Source organism: Ovis aries, chromosome 13 (genome assembly GCF_016772045.2).
Source record: "Ovis aries strain OAR_USU_Benz2616 breed Rambouillet chromosome 13, ARS-UI_Ramb_v3.0, whole genome shotgun sequence".
In the NCBI taxonomy this organism is placed as follows: Eukaryota; Metazoa; Chordata; class Mammalia; order Artiodactyla; family Bovidae; genus Ovis; species Ovis aries.
In genome coordinates, this window is record NC_056066.1 from 64,151,705 (window position 1) to 64,178,808 (window position 27,104).

The window sequence follows — 27,104 nt, forward strand, 5'->3', positions numbered from 1 at the left end:
AATGACTGTTACATCTGTAATCAGATAAAGTAATAAAGTTTTTTTCAAAGAAGAGAGGGACATGATCTTCGGAGTCAAACCAACTGCTTTTATATCATGGATCTGCCAGCTATCAGCTGGGTGACCTTGGACAAGTTATTTCATATCTCTGAACCACAATTTTCACATCCATAAAATGGAGAAATTAGTATCAGCCTCATAAGAATGTTGTGCCGACCTTAACAGTTTCATCATATACTTTCATTCTCTCAGTATGTTCTAGAATAGAGGTTGACAAACTATTGTCGTTAGGCCAAATTGGATCCTGTTTTTCTAAAATAAAGTTTTATGGACTACAGCCACAGCCATCTGTTTACCTATTGTCTATGCCTGCTTTTGCACTATAACAGCAAAGATGAGTAATTACTATAAGGACCAGATGGCTTGAAAGACTGAAATATTCATATCTGGCCCTTTGCATAAAAAGTCTGTTGACTGATCCCTGCTCTAGGAAGAGTACACTGGTGTTCTTTCACCTCTTCATCATGGCATATTTGCATTTACTGTTCTCTTTTTCTAAAATGACATTCCCACACCCCACATCTAATATTTTCTGTCAATCTTGCTCATCTCATTATCTGGAGAAAGCTGATCCCATTCCAAAACAGAATAAAATTATCTTTCCTGTTGTACTTCCTCATAGCTTTCCTCTTAGACTGTATCATGATGGCAATTACCCTAATTATCTGGGTCCTTATTTATTTAATGTTTGACTTCCCCTATAGACTGAAAATCCACACACAAAAAATTGTGTTTGTTTTTTTTTTCAATACTGAATCTCCAGTGCTTAACAAAGTACCTGTAACACAATGGGTAGATAACATTCATGCATGAATGATATAATCTGTAAAATGTATTTATTATCTGATACATACTGTGTAAAGTATGCTTTATAACAAACAGTTTACCTAGTAGATGTTCAAATGGTTAAGAGCATAGATTAGGAATTCAATATCCTGAGACTGAATCCCAATTCTTCCATTTAATACAAGAGGAACATTAAACTAGTTCCTTAACTTCTTTTTGCCATCTGTAAAATGGGAATAATATCAGTACCAACTTCATGAAGTCTGTAATGAAGATTTATAATGTAATTAATATTATCCACATAAAGCATTTAGCATACAGCCTGGTACACAGTAAGTGTTCAATAGAGTCTATCATTATAATTATTGTTATTAATTATTTTTATTAGTTTTAGTCTTGGATGCCTGCTACGTGTTAAGTTAGTCGTGTCTGATTCTTTGCGACCCCATGGACTGTAGCCTACCAGGGTCCTCTGTCCATGGGATTCTCCAGGCAAGAAAACTGGAGTGGGTTGCCATGCCTTTCTCCAGGGGAATCTTCCTGACCCAGGGATTGAACTCACGTCTCTTAATCTCCCACATTAGCAGGTGGTTTTTTTTTTATTATTAGCGCCACCTGGGAAGCAGTCTTGGATAGATGGCAGATATTGTTATGACCTCCACAAAGTTCATTCCAGCTTGCCCTGGAGTCAGGGCTACTAGGATAAGGTGAGCCAAGGTCTCCTCTCTCATTCCCCTCCCAGCACAACGAAACATAAGTCAGAGCCATGGTTAAGCAATATTCTTTCTTTAATTCCCTTTTGCAAATGGAAGCCCCTGAGCTGGTCCCCACCCCCACCCCTACCCCACACCCCAGGGCCCCCCAGATGTAAGGCCCCCACCTTAACCTGATGGGAGGAGGAGAAGAGCCCTCCCCTGCTCGCTTCCCTAGGATGGTCCGTTTTTAAAAAATCCTAGTCATTTAAGAAATGAGGCTGGGGACAGGAGAAAGGAGCTGGAAGACAAGGCCAGGTCAGGCCCAACTGGCAATGTTGGGGTGGTGAGGACTCTTGAAAAGGGTTTGCAAGCACATCCCTAAGCTCAGGGCCTGCACGGCTGAGGGAAAGGAGACAGACAGACAGTCTGACTCCTCAAGGTCCTGTGGACACTGACACCACCACTGCCACCACCACAGGCCTCCAGATGGAGAATTTTCCTGTTACTCTGGGATAGGGTTTGCTAAGCATCCCCTCTGGCCCCTGATCTGGGGCATCCCTGGGGTCCCTCTGAGACCAAACCTGGGAGAAGGAGGGACTCTAGGAACATGCAAAGGCAGGGAGCAGAGACTCCCGCCCCACCCCGCTGCTCTACAGGATGGTAGCTCCGGCTGCATCTGGGCTCCGAGGGTCCTTCACACCGATGATGAAGTTATTGGTTCTCCGGCTGCCATGGACCCAGGATAAGACATCTACCTTCTCCACGTGGTGACCCCTGGCTTCCAGGAACTCAATCTCTTCCTCTGTGAACTCACCTGTGTGAATTCCCCAACATACACACATTCAGAGAGTTTAGAGCAGGGATCCCCAACCTCTGGGCCATGGACTGGCACCTCATTGTCAGATCAGGAGTGGCATTAGATTAGAAATAAAGTGAAAGTGAAAGTCGCTCAGTCATGTCCAACTCTTTGCAAACCCATGAACTATACAGTCCATGGAATTCTCCAGGCCAAAATACTGGAGTGGGTAGTCTTTCCCTTCTCCAGGGGATCTTCCCAACCCAGGGAGTGAACCCAGATCTCCTGCTTTGCAGGTGAATTCTTTACCAGCTGAGCCACAAGGAAAGCCCAAGTATACTGGGGTGGGTAGCCTTTCCCTTCTCCAGGAGATCTTCCCAACCTAGGAATCAAACTGGGGTCTCCTGCATTGCAGACGGATTCTTTACCAGCTGAGCTTTCAGGGAAGCTTTAGAAATAAAGTGCACAGTAAATGTAATGTGCTCGAATCATCCCCAAATCATCTCCCAGCCACTCTAGTCCGTGGGAATATTGTCTTCTACGAAACTGATCCCTGGTGCCAAAAAGATTGGGGACCACTGGTTTAGAGCACTGGCTCTAACGAGCTGTGTGACCTTGGCAAATTGTGTTACCTTTCTGAGCCTCAGTTTCCTCATGTACAAAATGGGTATTATCTGAGAACTTACCACATAAAGTTGTTACAGGGACTAAAGCAGATATTATACCCAAAGCACAAAACTCAGAGCCTTGAATATAGTAAGTGATCAATAATGTGTCGTCATTCTTAATACTGGAAAAAGGGCTTGGCTTTGGGGGTCTCATTCTATCTGTCTAGGCCAAGCTGCCAGCATTACCAAACAGTCCACTAACTGGTCTTTGTACTTCCAGTCCTGCTTCCCTACAGCCTATTCATTAGTCAGACCATGTCACTTCCCCTGCTCAAAACCTTCCAACAATTTTGATGATTCTTAGAATGAAATCCAAAATCCTCACCTAAGTCTCTAAGGCCCACATTATCAGGAAACTCGCATCTCTTTAAACTCCTCTTCTCACTTCCTTTTACTATCTTCCTTGCTTAACTCTGCTCTAGCCTCCTTAAGTAAATAAGTGTTAGTCACTCAGTCGTGTCCAACTCTTTGCAACCCCAAGGACTGTAGCCTGCTAGGCTCATCGGTTCATGGAATTCTCTAGGCAAGAATACTGGAGTGGGTAGCTATTCCCTTCTCCAGGGGATCTTCCTGACCCGGAGATTGAACCTGGGTCCCCAGTGGTTCAGGCAGATTCTTTACTGTCTGAGCTACCAGGAAAGCTGGCCTCCTTGCCATCCCTCAAGTTAGTCAAACATGCTCCTACTTCAGGGCCTTCGCATCTGCTATTCTCTCTGCCTACAATGCTCTCCTACTAAATAATCACAGAACTGGCTCTCATACTTCATTCTAGTTTTCAAGAACTTTCCTGACCACTATCTAAAACAGCAGCCCCTGTCATCTTTACCTTGCTTTATTTTCTTTCAAAGTACTTACCGCCACCTGCAACTTGTTTATGTATTCATTAGAAAACAAGTTTTTAAAGGCAAGAACGCTCTCTTGCTCACTATTGATCCCCATTGCCTAGGACAGAGTGAGGACACAGTAAATGTTTAAAATTTAATGGCTAAATGAAGAAATCAATCTCACTCTCCTGCATAAGTTCAGGTCTTCATCATCTCTTACGTGGACCATTATCTCAGCCCCTTTTTGTGTTTCTCTGACTTAAGTTCTCTTCCTTTCAATCCACCTTCCCTACATAAAACAAATCAAGTCATATTCTCCTCCTGCTGAACTAGATAAAATCCATACTCCTTAACATGAACCTTCATGGTATGCCATGTATCTTTACCTCCCACTGCTCAACAAAAATCTGATCTTCTTATTTCCCCAAATGGGATGATTTGGGGGTACTTCTTGAGATAAAGACACATATTAAATAACATTACATCACCAAGTTGGAAATGTATTCCTTTTGGGGTTCACTTTTAGTCCTTTCGATAATAGAAAGGACTACATCCTAGTCTAGTCTCTAACATTTCTAATCTTTTTCTTTAAGAGAAAGCAGACCTCAGAACCATCTGTGGGCAAAAACATCTAACTAAAACCTAAAAAATTTGATTATTTTTATAGCTGTTTACCACCTGTTTGTGGCAAATGATGCCATTTTTCCATTTGTGGTTATAAGATTTACTTTTAAAATAGTTAGGTGAAAAGGGAAGTCCATTTGTAGACACACATTATGTAAATAATGCTTTAAATGGTATGCAAATATGGCAAAAGTCATGAAGGTACTGGATAAATTCTGAAGTTTGGGAAACCATGTCTCTAGTTCAGCTGGCCTCTTGCCTGCTCTCTGAACCATTTTTTTCTGTCTTTGCCCAAGGTGTACCCCCTCCCCCTGGTCCAGAATGTTCTTTACCTCCACATGCCAAATTTCGGCTCATACGTCAAGGCCCAGCTAGTTGTTACTTCTTCCATAACGCCTTCCAGAGCCCTCAAGGGCGTGAACTTTCCCTTCACCAAGCCTCCACTCTCCATATCCTTAGACTTGTGTGTCCTTCCAGGGAGGGCTGGGATGAGCACCCCTCACCCCCACAGTAACTTAGTAACCAGATAGTAACTCTATCTGGTCTCGATAGAGACCAGAAGATAGTAGTTGAGCAATATTCATTTTCAAGGAATTGACCTCATTACCCATCAGCTGGGATCCGAGGGACATTGGCCAACTACAGGGTGTAACTACTCAGTCCAGGAGATATCAAGAGCCATGGAGTAAAAAACTGTCTTTGGCATGTATCTTAATATCGGTTCTGCCATTTATTGGTTTATCTTTGACTAATTAATAACCTCTGTGAGCATCAGTTTTTTTTTCATCTGTAAAATGGGGAGATTGAACAAGCAAGGACCATGTCTCATTCAATTTTGTATCCCTTTTGGACTAGCATAATACATTGTTCTAATAAAAACTTCTCAAAGGTACACAATCTTCCCCAGTTATGAAATTAAGTGGGGTCCAAAATTAAGCACCCATCCTTCTTAGAGGAAAGTCTGTCTCCTCACCATAATCTGTAAAGTCTTTGATCTGGCCCCTGCCTGCTTCTCTGATCTTATCTCACCCTCAATCACCCTGGTTTCCTTTCTACTCCTAAACCACCAGTCCAATCCTGCAGTGAGTTCTTTGCATTTGTTCCCTTGGCCTACATTCCTGCCACAGTTCTTCTCCTGGTAGCCTCTTTCCCACTCTTCAGATCTCAGCTTAAATGTCACCAAAGAGAGAGCTTCCACAGTCATGGAGTCACTCATATATATCATCCTGCTTTAATGCTCTGTGGAGAATTTATTTCACTTTTTTCTGTTTCCTTACTTTCCTGTAAGCTTATAAATGCAGTGTCCCCAGCACCTAGGATAATACCTGGCACACAGTAGGTATTCAGTACAACTGTTGAATGAACAGTTTGCAAAATGAACAACTATATCTTATTTTACAAATGAGAAAACCAAGGCTCAGAGTGGAGACCTGCGTTTTGCAAGGCCACAGACAGGAAACAGTAGGGTAGATTTCAATTCCCAGACCTTTCACTGTTCTGATAGGAGTTGGTAGAAAGAAACCTGACTTTCACTGGCAGGGAGCTGGTGCCGGTCGAGGAAGGGGCACCCTTGGGAGGAGCCCCTTTCTCCACCCTGCCCTGTGCCCACCCCATGGGGACCTTTGCTCTTCACTCACTGTCCACCTGCAGGAGGTTGGTCTGCAGGTCTGGGTGCAGGCGACCACGGGCCAGGCTGTCACTCAGGTTCCGGTTCAAGGTCAGGACGTTCAGCAGTACCTGCAGGCAGCCAAGGGGCAGAAGTCAGGGCTGTCCCAGAGGTGTAGGTTCAGGGCTCCACAGCCCTCGCCCCTGGTCTAGACTCCTTAGTATTTGAAACATTTACACCAGGGGTGTCATCTGAGTTTCTGAACAGCCCCAGAAGACAGGCAGGCCTGTGACGACCGTCTCCATTACACAGAGGGGAAACCAAGGGCCAGAGAAGAAAAGGGATTCATTCCAGAGTTTGGAAAGAACTAGGGAAGAGGCACCACTAGTGCCCAGGCTCCTTTAACATAAGCCACGGCTCTCCTCCCTTCTTCTTGGCCAGGGGAGGGCTAGTAGATGGGAGTGGTCTGGGGTACACTACGTGCAAATACTTACAGCTTTGGGGTTGGAAGTGTGAGTAGGCTCTGCAATCAAATTGCCTGCCCATCCTTTTTTTTTTTTTTTTTAATTTAGATTGGAGGATGATTGCTTTACAATGTTGTGTTAGTTCCTGCTGTACAACAACGTGAATCAGCTGTAAGTATATATATATGCCGTTCCTCTTGAGCCTCCTTCCCCCCATCCCACCCCTCTAGGTCATCCCAGAGCACCAAGCTGAGCCCTCCCAGTGTTTTACACAGAGTAGTGTGTGTGTGTGTATATATATATATGTATACACATACACATATATATATGTATACACACACATATATATATATATCAGTACTACTTTCTTAATTCATCCCACCTTCTTCCCCTACTTGTTTGCCCATTCTTACTAAATTGAACTGAACTTCTCTGGGTCTCAGTTTCCTCATCTATGAAACAGAAGTAAGGATTTCTTCCAAAGTTGAGAAGGTTATAAGGTTAACACATATAACACTGCCTGTCACTTGCTAAAAGCTCCATGAATGTTAGCTATTGGTTATTATCTCCATTTTACAGATGAGGAGACTGAGATTCAGGTTAAGTGAATTCCCCAACACCACACAGTTGGAAATTAGCAGCACTTAGGCTGGGGCCCACAGGAGTCTGATTCCAAAGCCCAGGTTTATTAACTCATCATCTGCCAAAGTACAGATCTGGCACATAAAACAGATACTCAAGACCTTCATGGAACTGTAGTGAGATGTTTTAGAAGGGAGCAGACCCTCCCTTTCAAAATCAGACCCTGAAGAGGGCTGCTTGTTATTCGGATAATGACTAGAGGCACAATGGGACTTGACATTGACAGAACCCAAGCAGCCCAGATGCTCTCTGACCTCTCAGTTCTACTGACCCTGTGATTTCCCTGAAACCTGGGATGACATGGAGCTTCAGGGCTCCATTTTTACTAAGAATGATGTAGTTCATGTCCCCAGCACTCAGGAAGGGACTGCCACAAAGCAGCCTCTGCCCATGTTTGCTGCGTGAGTTAAGAGATGAGTACAGGGACTTTCCTGGTGGTCCAGTGGTTGGGAATCCATCTGCCAATGCAAAGGGACACTGGTTTGATCCCTGGTCAAGGAGATTCCGCATGCCACTAAGGCAGTGTGCCACAGTATTGAGCACATGCTCTGCAGCTGGCGAGCTGCAACTACTGAAGCCAATGCCTAGAGCCCGTGCTCTGCAGCAAGGGAGGCCACTGCAGTGAGAGGCCCACACACCACAGGGAAGAGTGGCCCCTGCTTGCTGCAACTAAGGAAATCCTGCACACAGCAGCAAGGACCCAGCACAGCCAAAAATAAATGTGCTTAGTTGCTTCAATTGTGTCCAACTCTTTGCGACCCCATAGACTGTAGCCTGCCAGGCCCTTCTGTCCATGGGATTCTTGTGGCAAGAATACTGAAGTGAATAGCCATTCCCTCCTCCAGGGGATCTTTTCGACCCAAGGATCAAACCCGCATCTCCTGCATTGTAGGTGGATTCTTTGCTGCTGAGCCACTGGGGAAGCCCCCCAAAATAAATAAACAAGAGATGAGGACAAGTCAGAGACATGAGGGGCATTCACAGCCCAGGTCACAGCTTGACTCCTGGCCATGAAAGGCCTACCTGGGGGAACCTCACCTGGGTCAGGCCGCTGAGGCCCCGGGCAGCTCCATTGGCCCCCAGGGCAAGGTAGGTTCCACAGAGTCCTTCTGCTGGCCGGACCACTGTGGGCAGCAGAAATGACAGTGGCCGCTTCCCTGGCTGCACTGAGTTCTCCTGTTGTCAGAGATCACAGGGGAATAAGAGGTGGAACAAGACAGGAAAGGCTTACTCCACCACTCTTCCAACATCGCTCCCTCTCCTGAACCTTCCACAGCCCCAGTTTTCATGGGGACAGCCCATTCCCAGGCCATAGTTTGCTGTCTGTGAAATGGGCAGGGTCCTTGGATAACCAAAGTAGATAATGGATCCCCTGAACTATAGGGCTGCTAGGGGGCTACCACAGGTGGCGGGAAAGGGATCAAGCCCAGAAAGAGGACCGTGAGAAGGAACAGATTCATCCCCGCCCTGGGCATCTCTGTCTTTATCCTGCTGGGACCCAGCCTGCAGGATGCTAAGAACACTGCTCTCACAACAGACAATAATTCATATCTCTTTTCTCTTTGGGTCCCTCTTCAGAGCCCCTTCAGTGCTCAGCATCACACAGTCATAGACTGCTAATTCTGCAAAGTACCCAAATCATTGGCCACCCAAGGTGGCCAATAGCCTCACTGTACAGTAGGTGAAGAAACTGAGGCCCAGAGAGGGGACAAGATCTTCCTTGGGTCACACAGTGAGATGATGGCAGAATGGGATGAGGTTTCTTGGGATCCACCAGGCTCTAAGCCCTGGACTTGGGCTGGGGAGGAAGTGGATACCTTGTTTAGCTGTTTTACTTGATAATATAATCTCCTAGAAGTGGGGAGAGAGGGGCAGTCATGCCACTGCACCTTCTACCTAGATCTCAGTGTCCCCAGGAGAGAAGGGAAGCGAGGCCCTACCAGGCTGGGTGCAGGGTGGTTAGCAGTCCTGTTGGGCCAAGAGAAGTCCAGCATCTGGCTGTTGAGCAGGATCCCCGAGGGGGTGATGAGGCCACTGCCAAAGGGTCGGTTCAGGGAGCTGGGGACCAAGATCAGGGCCAGGTGAGCCCTGAGCCTGCCGTTACTCCTACCCAACCCCCACCTCCTTCCTGGTCCCAATGATCCTTTGTGCCAGGTTCTGATCTGAGTCGGCATACCTGACCATGGCCACAATGAAGTCGTCAGGGCCCATGATCAACACCTGGGCAGCCGTGGGAGCCCCATTGAGCTCATAGATGGGCAGGAGTGGGACAGGGGCTGTCTGGGAGTCATTGATCTGGCCCCGGAAGTAGGCAGCCTCCACTTTGCTGAAAAGATAAGTAAGAGATGAACATACACTGGGCGCTCTTTACCCCCACCTACCACACTTAGCAGAGTCTCTTTGTGTAATTATTTGATTAATACTTGCTTCCCCCAGCCCCTGCCCCACTACTGAACTGTTAGTGAGAACAGAAGTTCACTTATTCCTGGCATATTGCAAATAAACAGGAAATAGTTATTGAATGAATTTATTTAGATGTTATTCAATTTTTTCTGGAAAAAAGAAAAGCTCCTTCTTCCTAGGTGGCGCTAGTGGTGAAGAACCTGCCAGCCAATGCAAGAGATATATGAGATGTGGGTTCAATCCCCGGGTCAGGAAGATCCCCTGGAGGAGGGCATGGTAACCCATTTCAGTGTTCTTGCCTAGAGAATCCCATGGATAGAGGAGCCTGGCAAGCTACAGTCCATGGGGTTGCAAACAGTCAGACATGACTGAGAGACTTTCACTCACTGGGATCAAAAAAATTTGAGAGCTGTATGAAGTAGACCACCTTGTTGTACCGATGGGGAAACTGAGGCACACAGGGAGGCATCTAGTGTCACACTGTGAGCTGGGGTTGAGCTGACATTTACTTGGGACTGCGGGCCTTACTGCTCCACCAGCTGCTTCACCCGAGTCTCTCCCCACACCTGCCACCACACCTGCTGCCACCTCCGTAGTACTCAAGAGTCCTGCTCCTGGGGCCCACCTGAGCATGTCATCCATGCTCTCAGTGATGGTAGAATCGTAGATGGGATCTCCCAGTCTGCTGGCCAGAGCTAATGCAATCTTCAGGGTCTGTAAACAGAGCAGGGGTGTGAAGAGGCTGCCAAGCCCCTCCCAGCACCTACACCAAGATCTTCCTGTGTGAGGAAACTTGGAGGTGATTTAGTCGGGCCTTATGCCAGCACCCCGTCCCCCCACTCTTGGGTCTCCCGACCCAGGTGGAGCAAAGGGGTCAGCCTTACCTCTGCCACCCAGTGAAGAGCCTGCTCCCGGGATACCAGGCTGGTGAGATTGAACCCCTCAAGGATGTTGAGAGCACTGATGAGGGCAGGGCCTGTGTGTGGGGGTCGGGGACTGAGAACCAGGTGGCCTGAAAGGACAGGAAATGACCGATGGCAGGGGAGGGGTCAAGGCATCTCCACATCCCACCATCACACAGACTTGAGACCACTGCACTGAACCTCCTTATCAGATAGGGAAACTACATTGAGAGGCAAAGGGGTGCACCCAAGTTCACATGGTGAGTCAAGGGCTGGGCCAGAACGTTTGTCTTTTGTTTCCTCTTCCTTACGAGGAAACTAAGGCTCAGGAAAACAGTGAATTGCCCAGAGTCACACTGCAGTCCATTGGCAGAGCAGAGACAGGTATTCAGATGTCCAGACTTCTGGTCTACCATATGTCTCCTTTCAGCTTCTCCCTCAGGGCCCCTGCTGGTCCCACTCTTGAAACTTCTTGGAAACAGCAAATTTCTCTTCCAATTTGAGGTCTCTGTTATTAGATGTTTGGATATCAAAGGAATAATAATACCTGACAAATAACACTAATTAACTCATTTAATCCTCATAATGGGTACTGTTATCATCCCCATTGTACAGGTGAGGAAACTGTAAATGAGGCAGCTGGTCCAAGGTGATAAGAGGTAAGGAGAGCCCAGAGTACTCAAGGTACTGGCATTTCCAAGAGAACCTAGTCTGGGGAGGGCAAATGGAAATCAAATATGATACATTCAGTGCCCACTCTGTTCAGGGCAACTTCCAACATCATCTCATCAACTCCTCTTGGTATCCTGAGAGGCAGGTGCTATTATTATCTCCCTTTTAAGGAAAGAAACAAGGCTCAAAGAGCGAAGTGGCTTGTTTAAGATGAATGGCACAACTGGTACCCAAAACCAGGTCTTCTGGCTCCAAGGCTACGCTCATCCATTGCTCAATATTCCACCCCTTCTGGCAGAGGAGTCAGGCCTAAGAGATTGAGGCCTGGAAACCTGAACACAGAAGCAGCCTCTGCTGGAGCTTGAGGTGATCTGGGCCTCCTGAGGAGAGAGGGCCTGAGGGCCGTCTGAGGAATCCAGAAGCCCACCACTTTGGGTTCAACAAACATGGAGTTCACCCATGTCATAAGCTTGACTTTTTGGGTTCCTCATTGGTTTTGAGTTTGGTAGGTTCAGTTCGTTTCCTCTCCCGGGCCTCAGTTTCCTTTTAACAGAATGAGGAGGAAGGCCTCTGACTGTCTTGAAGAGTTTGTTCTAACATGAAGCTAAGATGGATACTGGTCTTAAGGACTCATCTTAGGAAGTACAGGCAGTGACAGAGGGGCTGGGAAGAGAGCTGAGACAACACAGAACCCAAATCAAGAAAACCCATGGCCAGAACCCCAAACCCTAGGCTTCAGCCTTTGACCAGACCTCCCTCTCCATCTCCTAAATACTTGGGGTAACTGACCCCACGACTACTTCAGAAGGTAGGCTGGCTCTGGCTTGCTTCAACAGTTGGCTGCTTAGGCAACTCATTGCCTCAGTTTCTCTCTTGTGAAATGGGGAGGAACCACTAGGCCAAAAGGATGTGGCCATGGACTGGGAGGCTTCTCCTCAGTGGGGACCCTGGGAGCTGAGGGAGAGGTCACCTCTGTACACGCCACACACAGGCTTCTCCAAGAGGGCACTGTAGTTGCTGAAGTCCTCCTCAGTTATGACGCCCCCTGCGTGCTGAGCCTGGAGAGGAGAGAATGACCCCCCACCACTGTGAGTCACACACCACACTGGGAGCATGCAGTTTAGCTTAAGGTATATGTTTGGATCACACACAGATCAAATGTTTACAATTTTTGTGCCTTCTGCAATTCCCATCATGAGCTTTAGGGAACCCCATCAGCTGTGGCTACGCGAGAAAAAAGGAAAGGGAAAAAGCACTAACGATAAGCACCCAGTATGTGCCAAGTGTTGTGGTAGGTATGATCTATGAATAACCTCCCTAGCCTGGCAGCCAAGGCCCTTTGTGACCTGGCCCCTGCCTACCTCTCCCACTTCACGTCCTGCTGCTCCCCAATGAGCTCTGTACAGCAACCAGAGTGACCTGCAGGTGCTGGACTCATGACTCTATGTCTTTGCACATACTGCCCCCTGCCTATGTAGAAGAAAGATTTTCCACTTACAGCAGCACTTGCCTAGGAGCTATCAAAACTGAATTCTGTATTTCACTGCTGCTGCTGCTACTGCTGCTCAGTCGTGTCCGACTCTGTGCAACCCCACAGACGGCAGCCCACCAGACTCCCCCGTCCCTGGGATTCTCCAGGCAAGAACACTGGAGTGGGTTGCCATTTCCTTCTCCAATGCATGAAAGTGAAAAGTGAAAGTGAAGTCGCTCAGTCGTGGCCGACCCTCAGGGACCCCATGGACTGCAGCCCACCATGCTCCTCCATCCATGGGATTTTCCAGGCAAGAGTACTGGAGTGGGGTGCCATTGTATTTCACTACAATCAACTAAAGTCACTCCAAAATCATGAACTATGGATGATCCTGGTAGTAACAACCCTTACAGGACATAACAGAGCACTCCACTGACCAATGATCCAATCTTGTACAAACTTATGGGCTCATTCTATCCAACATTCTATTTTTTAATCCTAAATTACCATAACCACTAGGAATCCCCTCCTTTTTTTTTTTTTTTTTTTTTAGTACTTTTTTAGAACTTGAAACCTCTGGCTTCTAAACTACCCTCAGTGACCTACACATTGAATTTCTTGGCTTCGTCTGGTAAGTTAATAAACTCAACTGTGGGAAAGCTCTGATGGTCTTTTGTTAGAATTTTGTTCATTCCTTTCTCCACCACCAGAAGATATGCAACCCAGGTCTGGCTAATCAGGGCATTTCTTTTCCATGCCACTGTGATTGGTTTGGGAATAGACCCATAATGGGCCAATGAGACCTAGCCTTGAGGCTTTGCTGGAAGTTCTGGAGTGAGAAGGCTGTTTCTCTGGGATGGCTTGCTAGAAGGATGGCTGGTGAAGAGCAGGTGTGGAAAGGATCTGACAGAGAGTGACTTCAAACAGAGGAAAACAGAGTTGTGAGATGGAAAAAGAGAGAGACTGACCAAGTATGGATGGAGCCCCTGGACCCAAGAGATCTAAAGCCAGTACTCTGCTGGGCTTTCCAGGGAAATCCATTTGAGATGGGTGTCTATCACCACATCCATAACACCAGTGTCCAGCACTGAGGCTGGTACAGAGCAGGTGCTCCATGAATGTAGAATGAATGACGGGCCTGTTTAATTCCCACCCCCAATGCACAAATAAGAGAATCACTCAGTTGGTCCGTGAATCCTTATCTCAAACGTAATTTTCCATTGGTGGTTTTGAACCATCAACAATGGTCCCGAACCCATTACTGCCTCAGACTAAGACTCTTTGGAGTAGGTTGGTAAGCCCTTGTGTCAATCTTCCCTAATCCTGAGAGTCACCAGTGACAACTGTGTCTCTCCCTAGAAAACCCAGGGAGTAGGGAGGGACTGCGGGCTCAGGGAAGCTGAGGCTGATCCTGGGTCCCCACTAAGCCTGGGAGGGCCAGGACAGCCCACTGTACAAGTTGGTCCCAACACTGGGGAGCTCAAAGATACCCCTCTCAATCAAGACAAAATATTCTCATCACCCTAGGAGGTTCTTTGCGCCTCGTCCCAGTCAACTCCTCCAATCCCCAACCACTGATCTGATTCTGAGGTTAGTTAGTTGTGTCTATTCTAGAATTTCAAATGCATGGAATCCCCAGTAAACACATGTAGAAAGAAAGCGGGAAGCAAAGGGGAAGAGGACTTCCCTAAAGTAGGGTCCTCCGAGGCAGGGCGGGGGCAGGGGATGTGCTGCAGGCGCTTACCTCCGCCACCATCTCCAGCGTGAGGTTGCCACCTGCGTAGAAGGCGGCGGGGCCGTAGGTGCCGAGCACCTCCAGCACGGCTGCCAGGTCAGGCCGTCGCAGCAAAGAGCCAGGTAGTGGTGGGTGGCCCATCGGCAGGAACGTCTCACGGAAGCGGTCAGACGCATTGGGTGGCGGCTGTTCGGCCAGGGCTTGGGCTGCAGGCAGGGATGCGCGGCTAGGCTGGGGGCGTAGGGACTATACGCGCAACAAGTAGGGTGGATGACGGCTGAGAGGTAGGCCCATAAGACCTCAGGCCCCTCCAGGGGCCTGTTACCGAGGAGGTGGGTTGTATATAAACCCCTCCCAGATCCCCTGATTTGAGACTCCCTCTCAGAGATGTTGTCCAGTGGTAAGGAATCTGGCTGCCAATGCAGGACAGGCAAAAGGCACGGGTTGGATCCCTGGGTCAGGAAGATCCCTTGGAGAAGGGAATGGCAACCCACTCCAGTATTCTTGCCTGGAGAATACCATGGACAGAGGAGACTGGTGGGCTACAAAGAGTCCGACAGTACTGAAGCAACTGAACACACACACACACACACACACACACACACACACAATGAAGCTACCAGTGGTGTGGGTAGGGGGGTCTGAGGAGCCAATCGGAAGAGAGGCACTTCCTGGCTTCGGACCCAAATCACAGAGGTTTCCTCTCCCCTCTCCATCAACCTCATGCCTTTCCCTCCACCCCCAGGCCCCACTGACCTAGATCATGGGTCACGTTGAAGCCATCTTGGGCCACAGCTGCTGCAAAGGCCAGGACTTGGGACCATGGCAGCCTGGGGGAGCCGGAGAGCAGGGGGTGGAGGAGGTCCTGGGGGAAGGAAGAGGGGTCCTGGGGGGGAGGGGGGTTCCTGGGAAGGAGAGTCCTGGCAACCGAAGGGGATATTAGGAGGGGGAAGTTGGGAAGGGGAGAATCCAGGAAGGTAGGAGAAGGCCACCCAAGGAGGAGTGCAGGCAGGGGTCCCTGGTCCCCAGGGGGAGAATCCTTACCTGCCATAGAGCTGGTGAGCTTCGTGTAGCCCCTTCACCATTCCGGGAACCCCCACCAAAAGCCCGGGCTGGGCAAGGCGGGCAGGTGAGGGAGAGAGGAGACCAGGTCACTGGAAGGGGGGGTGCTGGGCTGAACTCCGCAGAGCCCCAAGCCAGGGATGGGGGGCTGGCACAGGGGAGAGACACAGGCCAAGTATCCCAGAGGAGGGACAAGCTGTCCCCTGCATGCATTCCTCCCATCTCCCTGATTTCCTATCAGTAAATGCAGAAAGGCTTCCTTTCTGTATTATAACCGAGAGATTTATAAATTAAGCAAACCCTTTTAAGGGCCGAGACAACAATTTAGATAGAAACCTGTCTGTATTGGATTATACCTACTCTTGTCCTTTAGAACAGTGGACAAGGGACCTTCATTTAACCTTTTCATTATCACATCACCATTACTCTGAACTGCGATAATTCAGGGGTGAGTTGGGCTTTTGCTACTGCACTAAATATTTATTTCTCCGAGTTATTCTATTTCCTCCTTTGGATTCAGTAGATAGTGGGTTTGCTTCCAGCACTTCCTCTATAATCTTCCAGTATGTCAGGGACTGGGAAAGTCATCAACAACAGCCTCAGAATGAGATGTGTGAGTGATAATGCAGCTATTTTGTGACATCTCTGACTACCCAGTGGCCTTTCTTCTTCTTTCTTATGTGCCAGATAGGCAAGGTCGCCAGAGAAGTCAGGTGTTATTTACTGCCTGTTATCAATCACTCAGATTTTTTGGTGCATTATTTTATTTTGGGGGGCCGCCTATCTCCCTCATGGCCTGAGATCATTCTACTTAACTCTTTCCCTTGTCTCCACAGTAAACATTCAGCAAAGTAATGCTGAGGTTAGCAGAAGGGCAGTAAAGGAAGACACCCCCCCCCTCTTCTCACCAGGGTCCCCACCTTGGTCTCCCAGGATCTCTGCAGGGCCTCTTCCCTGAGAGCCCCAGGTGCAGACTCCCGGAAATCAATTAGGTGGCTCTTATTTCGTCGGATGTCATGTACCAGCATCACTCCCCCTCTAGGATAGACACAGAAGAGGGAGGGTGATGATAAGATGCCACTCCTCTGAACCATTAACCTGCCATTCCTCAACCTCCCCCATGGTGATGGCTGTAGTCTGTTTGTCATCTGGAGTCAGGGGTCTGAGCTCCCTCTCCAGCAGGGGTTCAGAGCCTGAGCTACCTGCCCAAGATGGGGAGTGAAATCAAGGGGTTTGGGAACTCAGAATCCATGGACCTCTTCCAGCCTGTTTGTTACTGGAGACTTTAATCCCTGATTAAGAAAAACCCAGAGACTGGGAGAGCAGGACATTCTACTCCCCCTCCCCCATTCGCCCCCTCCCCCACCAAGCTGGACCCCTGCCAGCTTCCTGCACCTGCCTCTGTGGTATGGCCTTGCTCCCTCTCCCAGGACTGAATTATGTAAGCACAGACCATACACAAAAGTCAGGGCCTGGAGGGTGTGTCTTGCAGGAGCCAAGATATGGACTTAGTCAGCCTGTCCCTGGTCTATGGTTTGTTTCCATCTGAGATGAGGGTTACATCTGAGATAACTGGTTTGCTGCCGACTCATGTAATAGAGAAAGCAGGACAGATAAACAAAAGGGAGTGGTAGGAACTGTGGCCAAGTGGACAGTACAAGCCCCATCATGGGAAGCAGCTTCTATTCAGCTCCAGATAATTGCAGCCACATGAGAATGTAGGCCCAGTGTTATCAGGTCTCCTGACTGTCCAAGAAATATTAGAGATCTAGATTTTTATGAAAAAATTCTCAATTTTTTAATATTAGCAAACAAAATTTTAAAAATTTAAGGGTGCAAACCAAACCAGGCTGTGTGCTGGGGGTGGCCCGTGGGTAGCCAGTTTATCATTTCTGTTTTAGGAGGTTTTACCCTGGGGTGGGGGGTTCCCAGGTGGCGCTAGTGGTAAACAACCCACCTGCCAAAGCAGGAGATTAAGAGACATGGGTTCCATCCCTGGGTCAGGAAGATCACTGGAGGAGGGCATAGCAACCCACTCCAGTATTCTTGTCTGGAGAATCCCCATGGACAGAGGAGCCTGGAGGGCTATAGTCCATAGAGTCACAAAGAGTGGAACTGAAGTGAATGAGCATGCATGAACCCATGGGGGCGGGGTGGGGTGGGGATTTATTTTTGGAGGATAGAGGATTCATTGCTTTCATCAGACTCACAGGGATTTGTTTTAAGGATTTGTAAATCCTAAAAATTTAAGTATCGCAGTTTTAATAAATGACAACATACTCCCAGATGTATACCTCAATTTATAGCTTTCTGAAGTCATTTTCCCAGTTAAAGGAAAACACCTCCTCTGACTCCATGAAAAGACAAGGGGGTGAGACTGGGTGTACAAAGAGCAAACGTAAGGAGTTGGGACCGTCTCCCCTCTGCTCAAACTAGATCTCCCACATGAGGATGATAAACCAAGAGACAGAAGTAGCCCTGGGGCACCCCAACCCTCACAGCTGGGAGCTTCTTACCCGCCCAGACCAGAACTGTGCGGAGCCACGATCCCCAAACACAGTGCCGCTGCGACAGCCGCGTCCACGGAGGATCCCTGTTTACTGAGCACCTCGATGCCCAGCGATGTGCAGCGGGCGGCATCAGTCACCACAGCTCCCTGGTGAAAGATCTGGAAGGGACAAGGAACGAGGTGGGACCGTAGGAGACCCCCTACCTCCCTAAGGCACCTCCACTAACCCCAGGACCTCCAACAGAGGCTGGGGACGGGAGGCCTGCCCTTTTATCCCCAAGACTTTTGCCTACGAGTCTGCCCCCGACCCGATCCGTTCCCTTCTGTGAGCTCTGTCCCCCTCACGCCCGGGAGCCCCTCCCTTGAGACCGTCCTTCCCTCAAGTCACCGCCCTCTCCCCTTTCTATTTGCTGACCCCCTTCCATCACTCAAGCTCGTCCTCGGTTCCCACGGTCTCCTCCAGCGTTTCCTCACCCCTCCTGTCCTGGTTCTCTCCGCTCCCTCTCCGACCCCCCACCCCCACCCCTCACCTGGGGGTCCCCGAAGTAGATCTGCATAATAAGCGCCACAGTGACCCCGGTGGCAAAGGTGAGACAGGCCGTGACGATCACCGTGAGCCCATCCTGGCGGCAGGAGCACTCGGACGCCGCCGCGGAGAACGGATCTTTGCGCGTCTCTCGCAGCGGCGACCCGTCCTGGCTGCCCATCTCCGACGACGACGAAGGCAGCCGCTGCAGCCGCGCCGACTTCAGGAAGGAGTCCGGGTCTGCGGGCGGCGGGCCGGGGGTCTGTCTGGGCTCCTCTCACCTGGCCCTACCCGCTCTCTAGGCGGGGTTGTTCTGCGTCCCCCTCCCCTCTCTCCGCCCAGGTCAAACAGATGCCACCAGACAGCACTGCCCCCCTTTCAGCGTCTCTCCGAGGCACCCCAGGGAGGGCGGAGTCGGGGTGGGGAGTGGTCCCAGATTGAAAAAGACTGGGACCCCCCAACTGGGCAGCAGGGTGGCTGGATTCCCTCCCGTCCCTAGACCAAATTGCGAGGGACCCAGGACCCAGCGCTGAGAACACTTCCTGGAGAGGCGGGGGTTGGGCTCTCCCTGGAAACCAGATCCTGCCCTAGCTGAGGCCCAGCCCTCTAGGCCACCAGGCAGCTCCATAAACCTATTGGACAGGCCCTGGCTTCCGACCTTGTTTCCCTGATCCATCCATCCATCCATTCGTTCAACAAATATGGTGGGTCTGCTGTTTGTCCGGTCCCATGCTAGATGCTAGGGGAATGGAACAGACAGTTTCTGGCCCTTATGGGTTTTGAAGACCAGTGGAAAGAAGATAAAAAAACAAGTAAACAAAGGAGTATATCATTACAAGTTGTGGCAGGTACTCTGAAGAAAAAGAAGGATGACATGGTTCTACTGTATAGCACTGCTGCTGCTGCTACTGCTAAGTCGCTTCAGTCCTGTCCGACTCTGTGAGACCCCATAGACGGCAGCCCACCAGGCTCCCCCATCCCTGGGATTCTCCAGGCAAGAACACTGGAGTGGGGTGCCATTTCCTTCTCCAATGCATGAAAGTGAAAAGTGAAAGTGAAGACGCTCAGTCGTGTCCGACTCTTTGCAACCCCATGGACTGCAGCCTACCAGGCTCCTCCGTCCATGGGATTTTCCAGGCAAGAGTACTGGAGTGGGTTGCCATTGCCTTCTCCAATTCCTAGCATACAGAAATACAACACTTTGAATTTCTATCTTACAACTAGGCTGAGCTCATTTATTAGTTCTAATAGTTTATTAATTTCTCAGGATTTCACATATACTAGATCCTGATATCTGGGAATAGAGAGTTTTATCTCTTCTTTTCCAATATAGATGCCCTGTATTTCTTTCCCTTGACATATTTCCCTGTCTAGAATCTATTCTACAGTGTTCAACAGAAGTGCTGAGAGAAGATGTCTTGTTTTTGATCTTTGGAAGAAAGCATTAAGCTTTTCACTATCAAGTATTAGATTAGCTTTGGAGTTTTTCACAGATCCTTTATCATACTGAGGAAGTTCCAGTCCATTCCTGTTGTGCTTAGTATTTTGATTAAAATAGAATATTGGATTCTGTCAAAAGTTTTCTTCTATGTTTATTAAGATGATCATATGCTTTGGCTCTTTATTCTAATATGGTATATTATACTGATTTCGAGATGTTATAGGAATATCCTAGGATAATCTCTACCTGGTCAATATTTAATCCTTTTTATATATAGGTGGATTTGGTTTGCTAGTATTTTCTTGATGATTTTTACACATATGTTTATAAAGGACATTGGTCTGTGGCTTTCTTATTTTTTGGACTTCTTTGTCTGGATTTGGTATCAGGGTAATGGTGAACTTACAGAATGAGTTGGAAGTGTTTCCTCCTTTTCACTTTTTGGGAATAACTAATAGGGGTTTCCCTGGTGGCTCAGATGGTAAAGAATGTGACTGCAATGCAGGAGACCTGGGTTTGATCCCTGGGTCAGGAAAGATCCCCTGGAGAAGGAAATGGCAAACCACTCCAGTATTCCTGCCTGGGGAACCCCATGGACAGAGGAGCCTGGCAGGCTACAATCAATGGGGGGCAAAGAGTTGGACATGACTGAACGACTAACACTTTCACTTCTTTCAGTGTCAACATTCCTTTCATGGATCACAGTCTTGTCACAGTGAGGGGACTTGCATAACTCAGTGAAGCTGTCAGCCATGGCATGCATGGCAGCCCAAGAAGGAGGGGTCATAGTGGAGAGTTCTGACAAATCACGGTCCACTGGAAGAGGTAATGGCACAGAGAACTATATTCAATATTCGGTGATAAACCATGATGGAAAAGAATGTGTGTGTGTGTATTTGCAGGCTTCCTAGGTGGCACAGTGGTAAAGAATCCATCTACCAAAGCAGGAGATGCAAGAGATGTGGGTTCAGTCCCTTCTAGGTCCAGAAGATCTCCTGGAGAAGGAAATGGCAACCCACTCCAGTATTCTTGCCCGGAAAATCCCAAGGACAGAGGAGCCTTACAGGCTACAGTCCATGGAGTCACAGAGAGTCCGATACAACTTGGTGACTAAACAGCAACAACTCAGTTGATTATGTTTGCTTCCAACCCTCAGCACCAACACCAGAGTCTGTAAATAAAACTGGAATTCACTCAACAAACATGTTAAATTCCCACTGTGGATCCAGAACTCTCCTTGTCTCCTACAGGTTTCAAATGAAGGAGAGGGTTTTGAACTTAGATTTATTGATGCTAACTATACTAGGAACTTTATATACATTCCCTCCACTCCCATAACTTCTGAGAGTCCACTTTCTCCATTACACAGAAAAGTAAACTGGGGCTGAAGAAGGTGATACTGCCTGCTTAGAGTAAAAAATAAACAGATAGCAGAATCAAGAGTCTCCATAATTTGAAAACGTCTTTTCCATTGCTCCACATAGCATCAGGAGCCAATTCTGCCCTCAAAAATGAACCTTATATACTAACTCAAGTTTATATTTCCAGGATCTTGTCCTTAAATCTGTTTTTCCAATCAGATATGAGGAGCCAGAAGATAAAGGTTCTATGGCCCCATCACAATTAGATATATTCAAGTCTTCTTATTCTACCAATCATTTATTATGAATATATAATATAAATATATATAATATATGAATATGCAATACAAATATATAATATAATGTATATTACATGTGAACATATAAATATATAAGTGAATATCATTTTCCATTTATTCAATAAAAATATTTACTGGGTACCAACTCCATGGGAAATAGATGGAGAAACAGTGGAAACAGTGTCAGACTTTATTTTTTTGGGCTCCAAAATCACCGCAGATGGTGATTGCAGCCATGAAATTAAAAGACGTTTACTCCTTGGAAGAAAAGTTATGACCAACCTAGATAGCATATTCAAAAGCAGAGACATTACTTTGCCAACAAAGGTCCGTCTAGTCAAGGCTATGGTTTTTCCAGTAGTCATGTATGGATGTGAGAGTTGGACTGTGAAGAAGGCTGAGCACCAAAGAATTGATGCTTTTGAACTGTGGTGTTGGAGAAGACTCTTGAGAGTCCCTTGGACTGCAAGGAGATCCAACCAGTCCATTCTGAAGGAGATCAACCCTGGGATTTCTTTGGAAGGAATGATGCTAAAGCTGAAACTCCAGTACTTTGGCCACCTCATGCAAAGAGTTGACTCATTGGAAAAGACTTTGATGCTGGGAGAGATTGGGGGCAGGAGAAGAAGGGGACAACCAAGGATGAGATGGCTGGATGGCATCACTGACTCTATGGACGCGAGTCTGGGTGAACTCCGGGAGCTGGTGATGAACAGGGAGGCCTGGCGTGCTGAGATTCATGGGGTTGCAAAGAGTCGGACACGACTGAGCGGCTGAATTGAACTGAACTGACTGAACTGTGTTAAGTGGTGGGAAGAAAATATCATTGATTTTACTGATGTGTAAGGACAACAGCAAGACACTGGGAAAAGGCTAGTTTGGGACCAGAAGAAATAAGTCTTTCAGAAGAAGAAAAATGAGTGTAACTTTTGGCTATTCTGAATTTGTGGGACAACAGCAGGAGCTATCAAAGGCAGTTGGCTTAGTAGGCATCTAATTTGTATTTGCTTAGACACCAGTCCTCATTCAATTTTCTTTTAGAGAACACCAGTTCCCCTCTCTCATTCCTCATTCCCTCCTCCTGACCAGAGTGAGTATATAACCTAGGTCTAGCCAATCAGAACAGGGACCTCAGTACAGTGATTGGTTCAGATGCATGGGACCAGCAACAGCACCAATGATATTTAGACTCCGGGTTGTTGTTGTTGTTTGGTTGCTTGCTAGAATACTGGGAAAGACAAAGACTTTCTTTCTGGCTAGGTTGCTAAGATGATAAGATGTAAGCCTGTTACTGCTGGGGGCTTCGTACCCCCACAAGATGAGAGGCTTTCTGAAGGTGAGCCCACAATAATGAAGGCAAAGCAAAAGATGGAGAAAAGCCAATTCTTTTTCAGGTACTTCATTGCAGCTATGCCTGAAGCCCTATATCCTGAACTTTTCAGTTATGCTACCCAGTAACATTCTCAGTTTTAACTGGGTTTATGAGAGACGAGGGGCTTCCCAGGTGGCGCTGGTGGTAAAAACCTGCCTGCCAATGCAGAAGGTGTAAGAGACGCAACCCCTGGGTTGGGAAGATCCTCTGGAGAAAGGAATGGCAACCCACTCTAGTATTCTTGCCTGGAGAATCCCATGGACAGAGGAGCCTGGCAAGTTACAGTCCATAGGGTCAAAAAGAGCTGGACATGACTGAAGTGACTTAGCACAGCACAGCACATAAGAAACGAACCCTAAAATAGTTTATTTGCTAGAACTCAGGAGAGAGAGCTTAGCAGGAGACTAGGATCATAGCTGGCTTGCTTATTCCCTTGAGGGGAGAATCGTTAAAGATTTTTGAAATAGGGAGTGACATGATCAGAAATGGGGATTGAGTTGGGAGGGGTGGGGAAGAAGGAACGAGGCAGGAAGAATAGCTAGAAGCCTATGGGTAATACAGATCAAAGAGGATGGCAGCTTAGTCTACAGTGGTGATGCCAGGGATGGTGAGATGGAATTTGGAAGATACTTAGGAGGGGGACAGAAAGCATCTGATCACCATCTGGAAATGAGAGGAAGGGAGAGAACCATGGGTGGCTCCAGGGCTTCTACTTTGGGACAGGATGAATGGCAGTGTCATTAATTGAGAGTGACATTGGGGGGAGAACAGATTAATGGGGAAGAGATGATGAGAACAGCACAGAACATGCAGAAGGTGAAGGACTTGCAGGACATCTAGAGGCAGATGTCTGGGAAAGAGAAGAACACGTGGGCCTGGAACTCAGCAAAGAGCAAAGAAAGTTCTCCCCAATCGTGGAGTGGTCACCATCTAGCTCCGTTACCCACAGAGCCTACTGCGGGGTGCCTGACACTTGGTTCTGGGAAACAGCAGGCTAGAGACTAGCTGGGCACAACCAAAGTCCTGCATAGAGGATAGGGCAGTGCCACCCAGTGGAGCCAGGAGATTGAGAACACAGGAGGACATGTTAGCCAGTAGGGTGGTCCTACTGATTTAGAGGAGCCTTGGGGCTTGGAAAAGAGTGACGGAAGACATGGCTACACAGGTAGGATGGCGAGGTCCTTGGAACCTTAGCACACAGCTTGGTCTAAAGAGCAAGTTCCCAGAAACTCCAGTGACCACGGTCTTTGTGGGATTTTTGTACACTTGTGGGCAGAACCTGTATTAACTCCTTAAGGAACTCTCTGAGGTTTGAGAACTCCCTCCTCTGCCATTCTTTCATCTTGAGATCTCTTTCCATTCATTTATTTCTTCAACAATTTTTGCTGAGAGATTAGCACTGTGCTGGATGGTGCATAAAGGATGGTGAACAAGACAGCCATGATCCCATCCTCATAGGGCTTGTAATCAAAAGTCACCCAAATAAATAATCACCAGTTTTGACAAATGCTAAGACATTCATAGGAAAGAAGGATAAAACATATCAGGGGTTCCCAATCTCTAGACTGGGAGATAGGCATTCCCAGTTGAGCTGGAAGAAGAAACTAAGGCCCAGATCAGGGTATGTGTGCCCATAGACACACAGTGAGTCGGGGCAGTGTTGGGACCAGAAGTGGTATTCTTGACTCCTGTATAAAGAACCTGGTTTCAGTCCTGGTATCCACCAGGACATATCCTCCCACTTCTCTCCTGCTTCCTTCTGATTCTGGGGCTATTCCCTTTAAAAAAGAAGTTTTAATCTGTAGCTTTGACATGTGATGGCCATAAGCCTCCCATGGTCCCCTCAAATCCCCTCCATGTAGGCTACAATCGAGTCAGGTTGACAGGGGCTGCTAGTCAGAGCCAGGTGACTGGAGAGTTGTGGACGGGGGAAGAATTGGTGGTTGTCAGCCTAGGAGTAGCTACAGAAGGGCCAGGCTAGAGAGGGCTGGGCCAGAGAAGCAGAATCTGCCAGGCTGGTAAGGGACAGGGCTCAAGAGCAGGCACTGAGAGGAAGAGAGAGTGAAGCAGAGGATGCTCTAATGCCAGGAAGTGACGTTGAGGGAATGAGGGATGGTGGGGGGTGGAGGATGAAAAATGGAGGGGAGGACAGAGCTGAGCCACATGGACAGGAGAAAGAACATTAGGGAAAAACTGCTCAGAGAGCTTTCAGCTCCAGGTCTCCCCCAGGTCCTGTCTCCTGCCTCCCTATTTCCACCTCTTGCAGTTCCTGTAGAGTGCTGAAGATAACACAGTAAAATTCTGGAGCCTGCTTGCTAGGGGGCAGGGTACCTTACTAACATTCTGGGCAGAGTGAGGTAGCCACAGAGCAGTGAAGGTGCTCTGGTCCCCAAGGACTTTGAGAGGTCATATGGTCCATCCCCCTGTCTCCCAATACTCATCATTCACAGACAGCTGAGAACATACAGAGATTTTCAGCTTCTTCTCATGGTCTTTCCTTCCCACAATCCCTGGCTGTGGGGAAGTTCTTCTCAAGATCTACCCTCTATCCATCCTGCTGCAGTCTCTGACTTGATTTCTCCTATTCTGTTCTCTGTGACTAGAGAAAATCCTCTGCTGGTTGATCACAACTGTTCCTTAGGAACTCCCCTTCGACATTCCTTCCTTATTAGTTGGTTCTTCGCAAGGGGTAACCCCAACCCCTCCTACTGCAGTCTCCGGCATCCCTTCCCTTGTCGCATCCTAAGCCTCCAAGGCAGAGATGCATCCCCAACCCCACCAGAAAATTAACAGAGACAAGGGAGGAAAAGGGCGAGGTCCAGGAGAAGGGTATCAATTAGGGAGATGGAGCTGGAGGTGATGCTCCGCGCAGATGAAGGAGAACCAGAGACGTCCCAGGGGGCAGGGATGGGGCAAGCGGGCCTCACCGGTATCCGGGTCTCCCAGGAAGGCATCTTCGTCCTTGCGGCCCCTCAGAGGGACCGCGGGCGCCGGCTCATCCTCCGGCAGCCTCGGGAAGCTGGTGATGCTCATGTAGTCCACCGGCGAGTAGGCGCCCAGGGCGCTCTCCTGACTGGCCTCGTTCTCCGCCGCCATCCTCGCCCGCGCCCCCCAGCAGCGCAGCGCCTGCCGGAAGTGCTGCGGCGGGGGCCGGGCGGGGGTGGGGGTGGGGGGGCCGGGGGAGGAGGAGGGCGGGGCCTAAGCTCCTGGACGGCCGGGAGGGGGCGCCTCAAACTCTGACCCAGGTGTCGGGGTTTGACGTGCCCCCTCCCGCTTAGCGTTATCAGCCTGCACCGGGCGCGTAGGTAGGGCTCAGGGTGTGGGTGCAGAAGCTGGAGGACGATCGGGGTCGCGCAGTGGGGAGTCAGGGGGGGAAGAGCATTCAGTAAACGCGACCTTAGTGGCTCGGGGCACCTCACGCAGCCCAGTGACCAAACCCCTTCTTCCTTCTAGTTTGAGCTAGAAACCTCCTCAGACTCCAGGTTCCCTCATCGGCTCGCAGTCCAGTTCACTGACTGCAAACCTCTCGTCGACCCCAGATGCTGTCTCTAATGCCAAACTTCTCGAACCTCAGACCCCTTCTTGAACTCCAAGATCTTTATTCTCCTATCTCATACTTCCTCCGACCGCAGAGCCCTCTTTCGACTTCAGATTCCGCCTTCATCAACCCCTCTGCCCCCAGCCCCAGCCCCCTAACTTCATCCACAACCTGCTTCATTTTGAGACCCTTCTTGGACGTCTCTCCTGGGTGGTCGGATCCTTCCCTGGACCACCCTCCTCAGCATTTCGCCAACTCCTCTTTCAATCACAATCCCTTCTGGGAACCCTGACCTATTAGCAAGTGTTGAACTCATGTTAGGATTTTAAAAGCGGGTCTCTAGATGGCATTCTAGCAATCATGATTTAGTTGGCTGGAATGGGATCTCTGGAACCTGCGTGTTTACCATTATTTAAAGAGTTTTTTATGTGGTTCTGGAAAGGACACTTTGAGAAAGAAGAAATGGTGGTGGTGATGATACGGCAGGAATGGGCTGGGGTGGGAGAGGGTAGGGAATGGGTCTATGGGTTCTTCTATTCCGTCTGTGACCACTTACAAACTGTAATCTTGGGTAAAGTACCTAATTTCGTTCCGTATGGGTTTCTTCATCTGTAAAATGGAGAGAATAATAGCAGCTGTCTCTGGTTG

The 27,104-nt window shown here is 48.5% G+C and overlaps 1 protein-coding gene across 3 annotated transcripts; it reads right to left on the reverse strand.

Annotated features, from left to right (window-relative positions):
- Positions 1-1,619: 1,619 nt before the first annotated feature.
- Positions 1,620-26,060, reverse strand: GGT7 (gamma-glutamyltransferase 7). 3 transcript variants are annotated; one of them, XM_027977117.3, is made up of 15 exons: positions 25,846-26,060; positions 18,450-18,685; positions 17,927-18,078; positions 16,331-16,448; positions 15,393-15,460; positions 15,105-15,178; positions 14,358-14,554; positions 12,113-12,200; positions 10,453-10,580; positions 10,194-10,282; positions 9,342-9,491; positions 9,106-9,223; positions 8,204-8,341; positions 6,098-6,190; positions 1,620-2,355 (listed from the first exon to the last, which is right to left on the reverse strand). In XM_027977117.3, exons 1-15 carry the CDS (start codon positions 26,012-26,014, stop codon positions 2,293-2,295), a joined length of 1,881 nt encoding a protein of 626 aa, XP_027832918.1. In that variant the 5' UTR covers positions 26,015-26,060; the 3' UTR covers positions 1,620-2,292. The 3 variants fall into 3 exon arrangements, with proteins under 3 accessions (XP_027832918.1, XP_027832916.1, XP_042086011.1); XM_027977115.3 differs by having other exon boundaries at positions 6,091-6,190; XM_042230077.2 differs by having other exon boundaries at positions 6,091-6,190; positions 16,319-16,448.
- Between the last annotated feature and the right edge of the window lie 1,044 nt (positions 26,061-27,104).

Bases quoted from the DNA above. Each gene is read 5' to 3' on its own strand.
- GGT7 (XM_042230077.2), bottom strand. From the start codon at position 26,014: ATGGCGGCGGAGAACGAGGCCAGTCAGGAGAGCGCCCTGGGCGCCTAC. The intron at 18,686-25,845 runs GTGAGGCCCGCT...CGCCGCCCGCAG, and splicing joins CCTGGGAGACCCGGATACCG to ACCCGGACTCCTTCCTGAAG. The intron at 18,079-18,449 runs GTGAGGGGTGGG...TGTCCCTTCCAG, and splicing joins TCTACTTCGGGGACCCCCAG to ATCTTTCACCAGGGAGCTGT.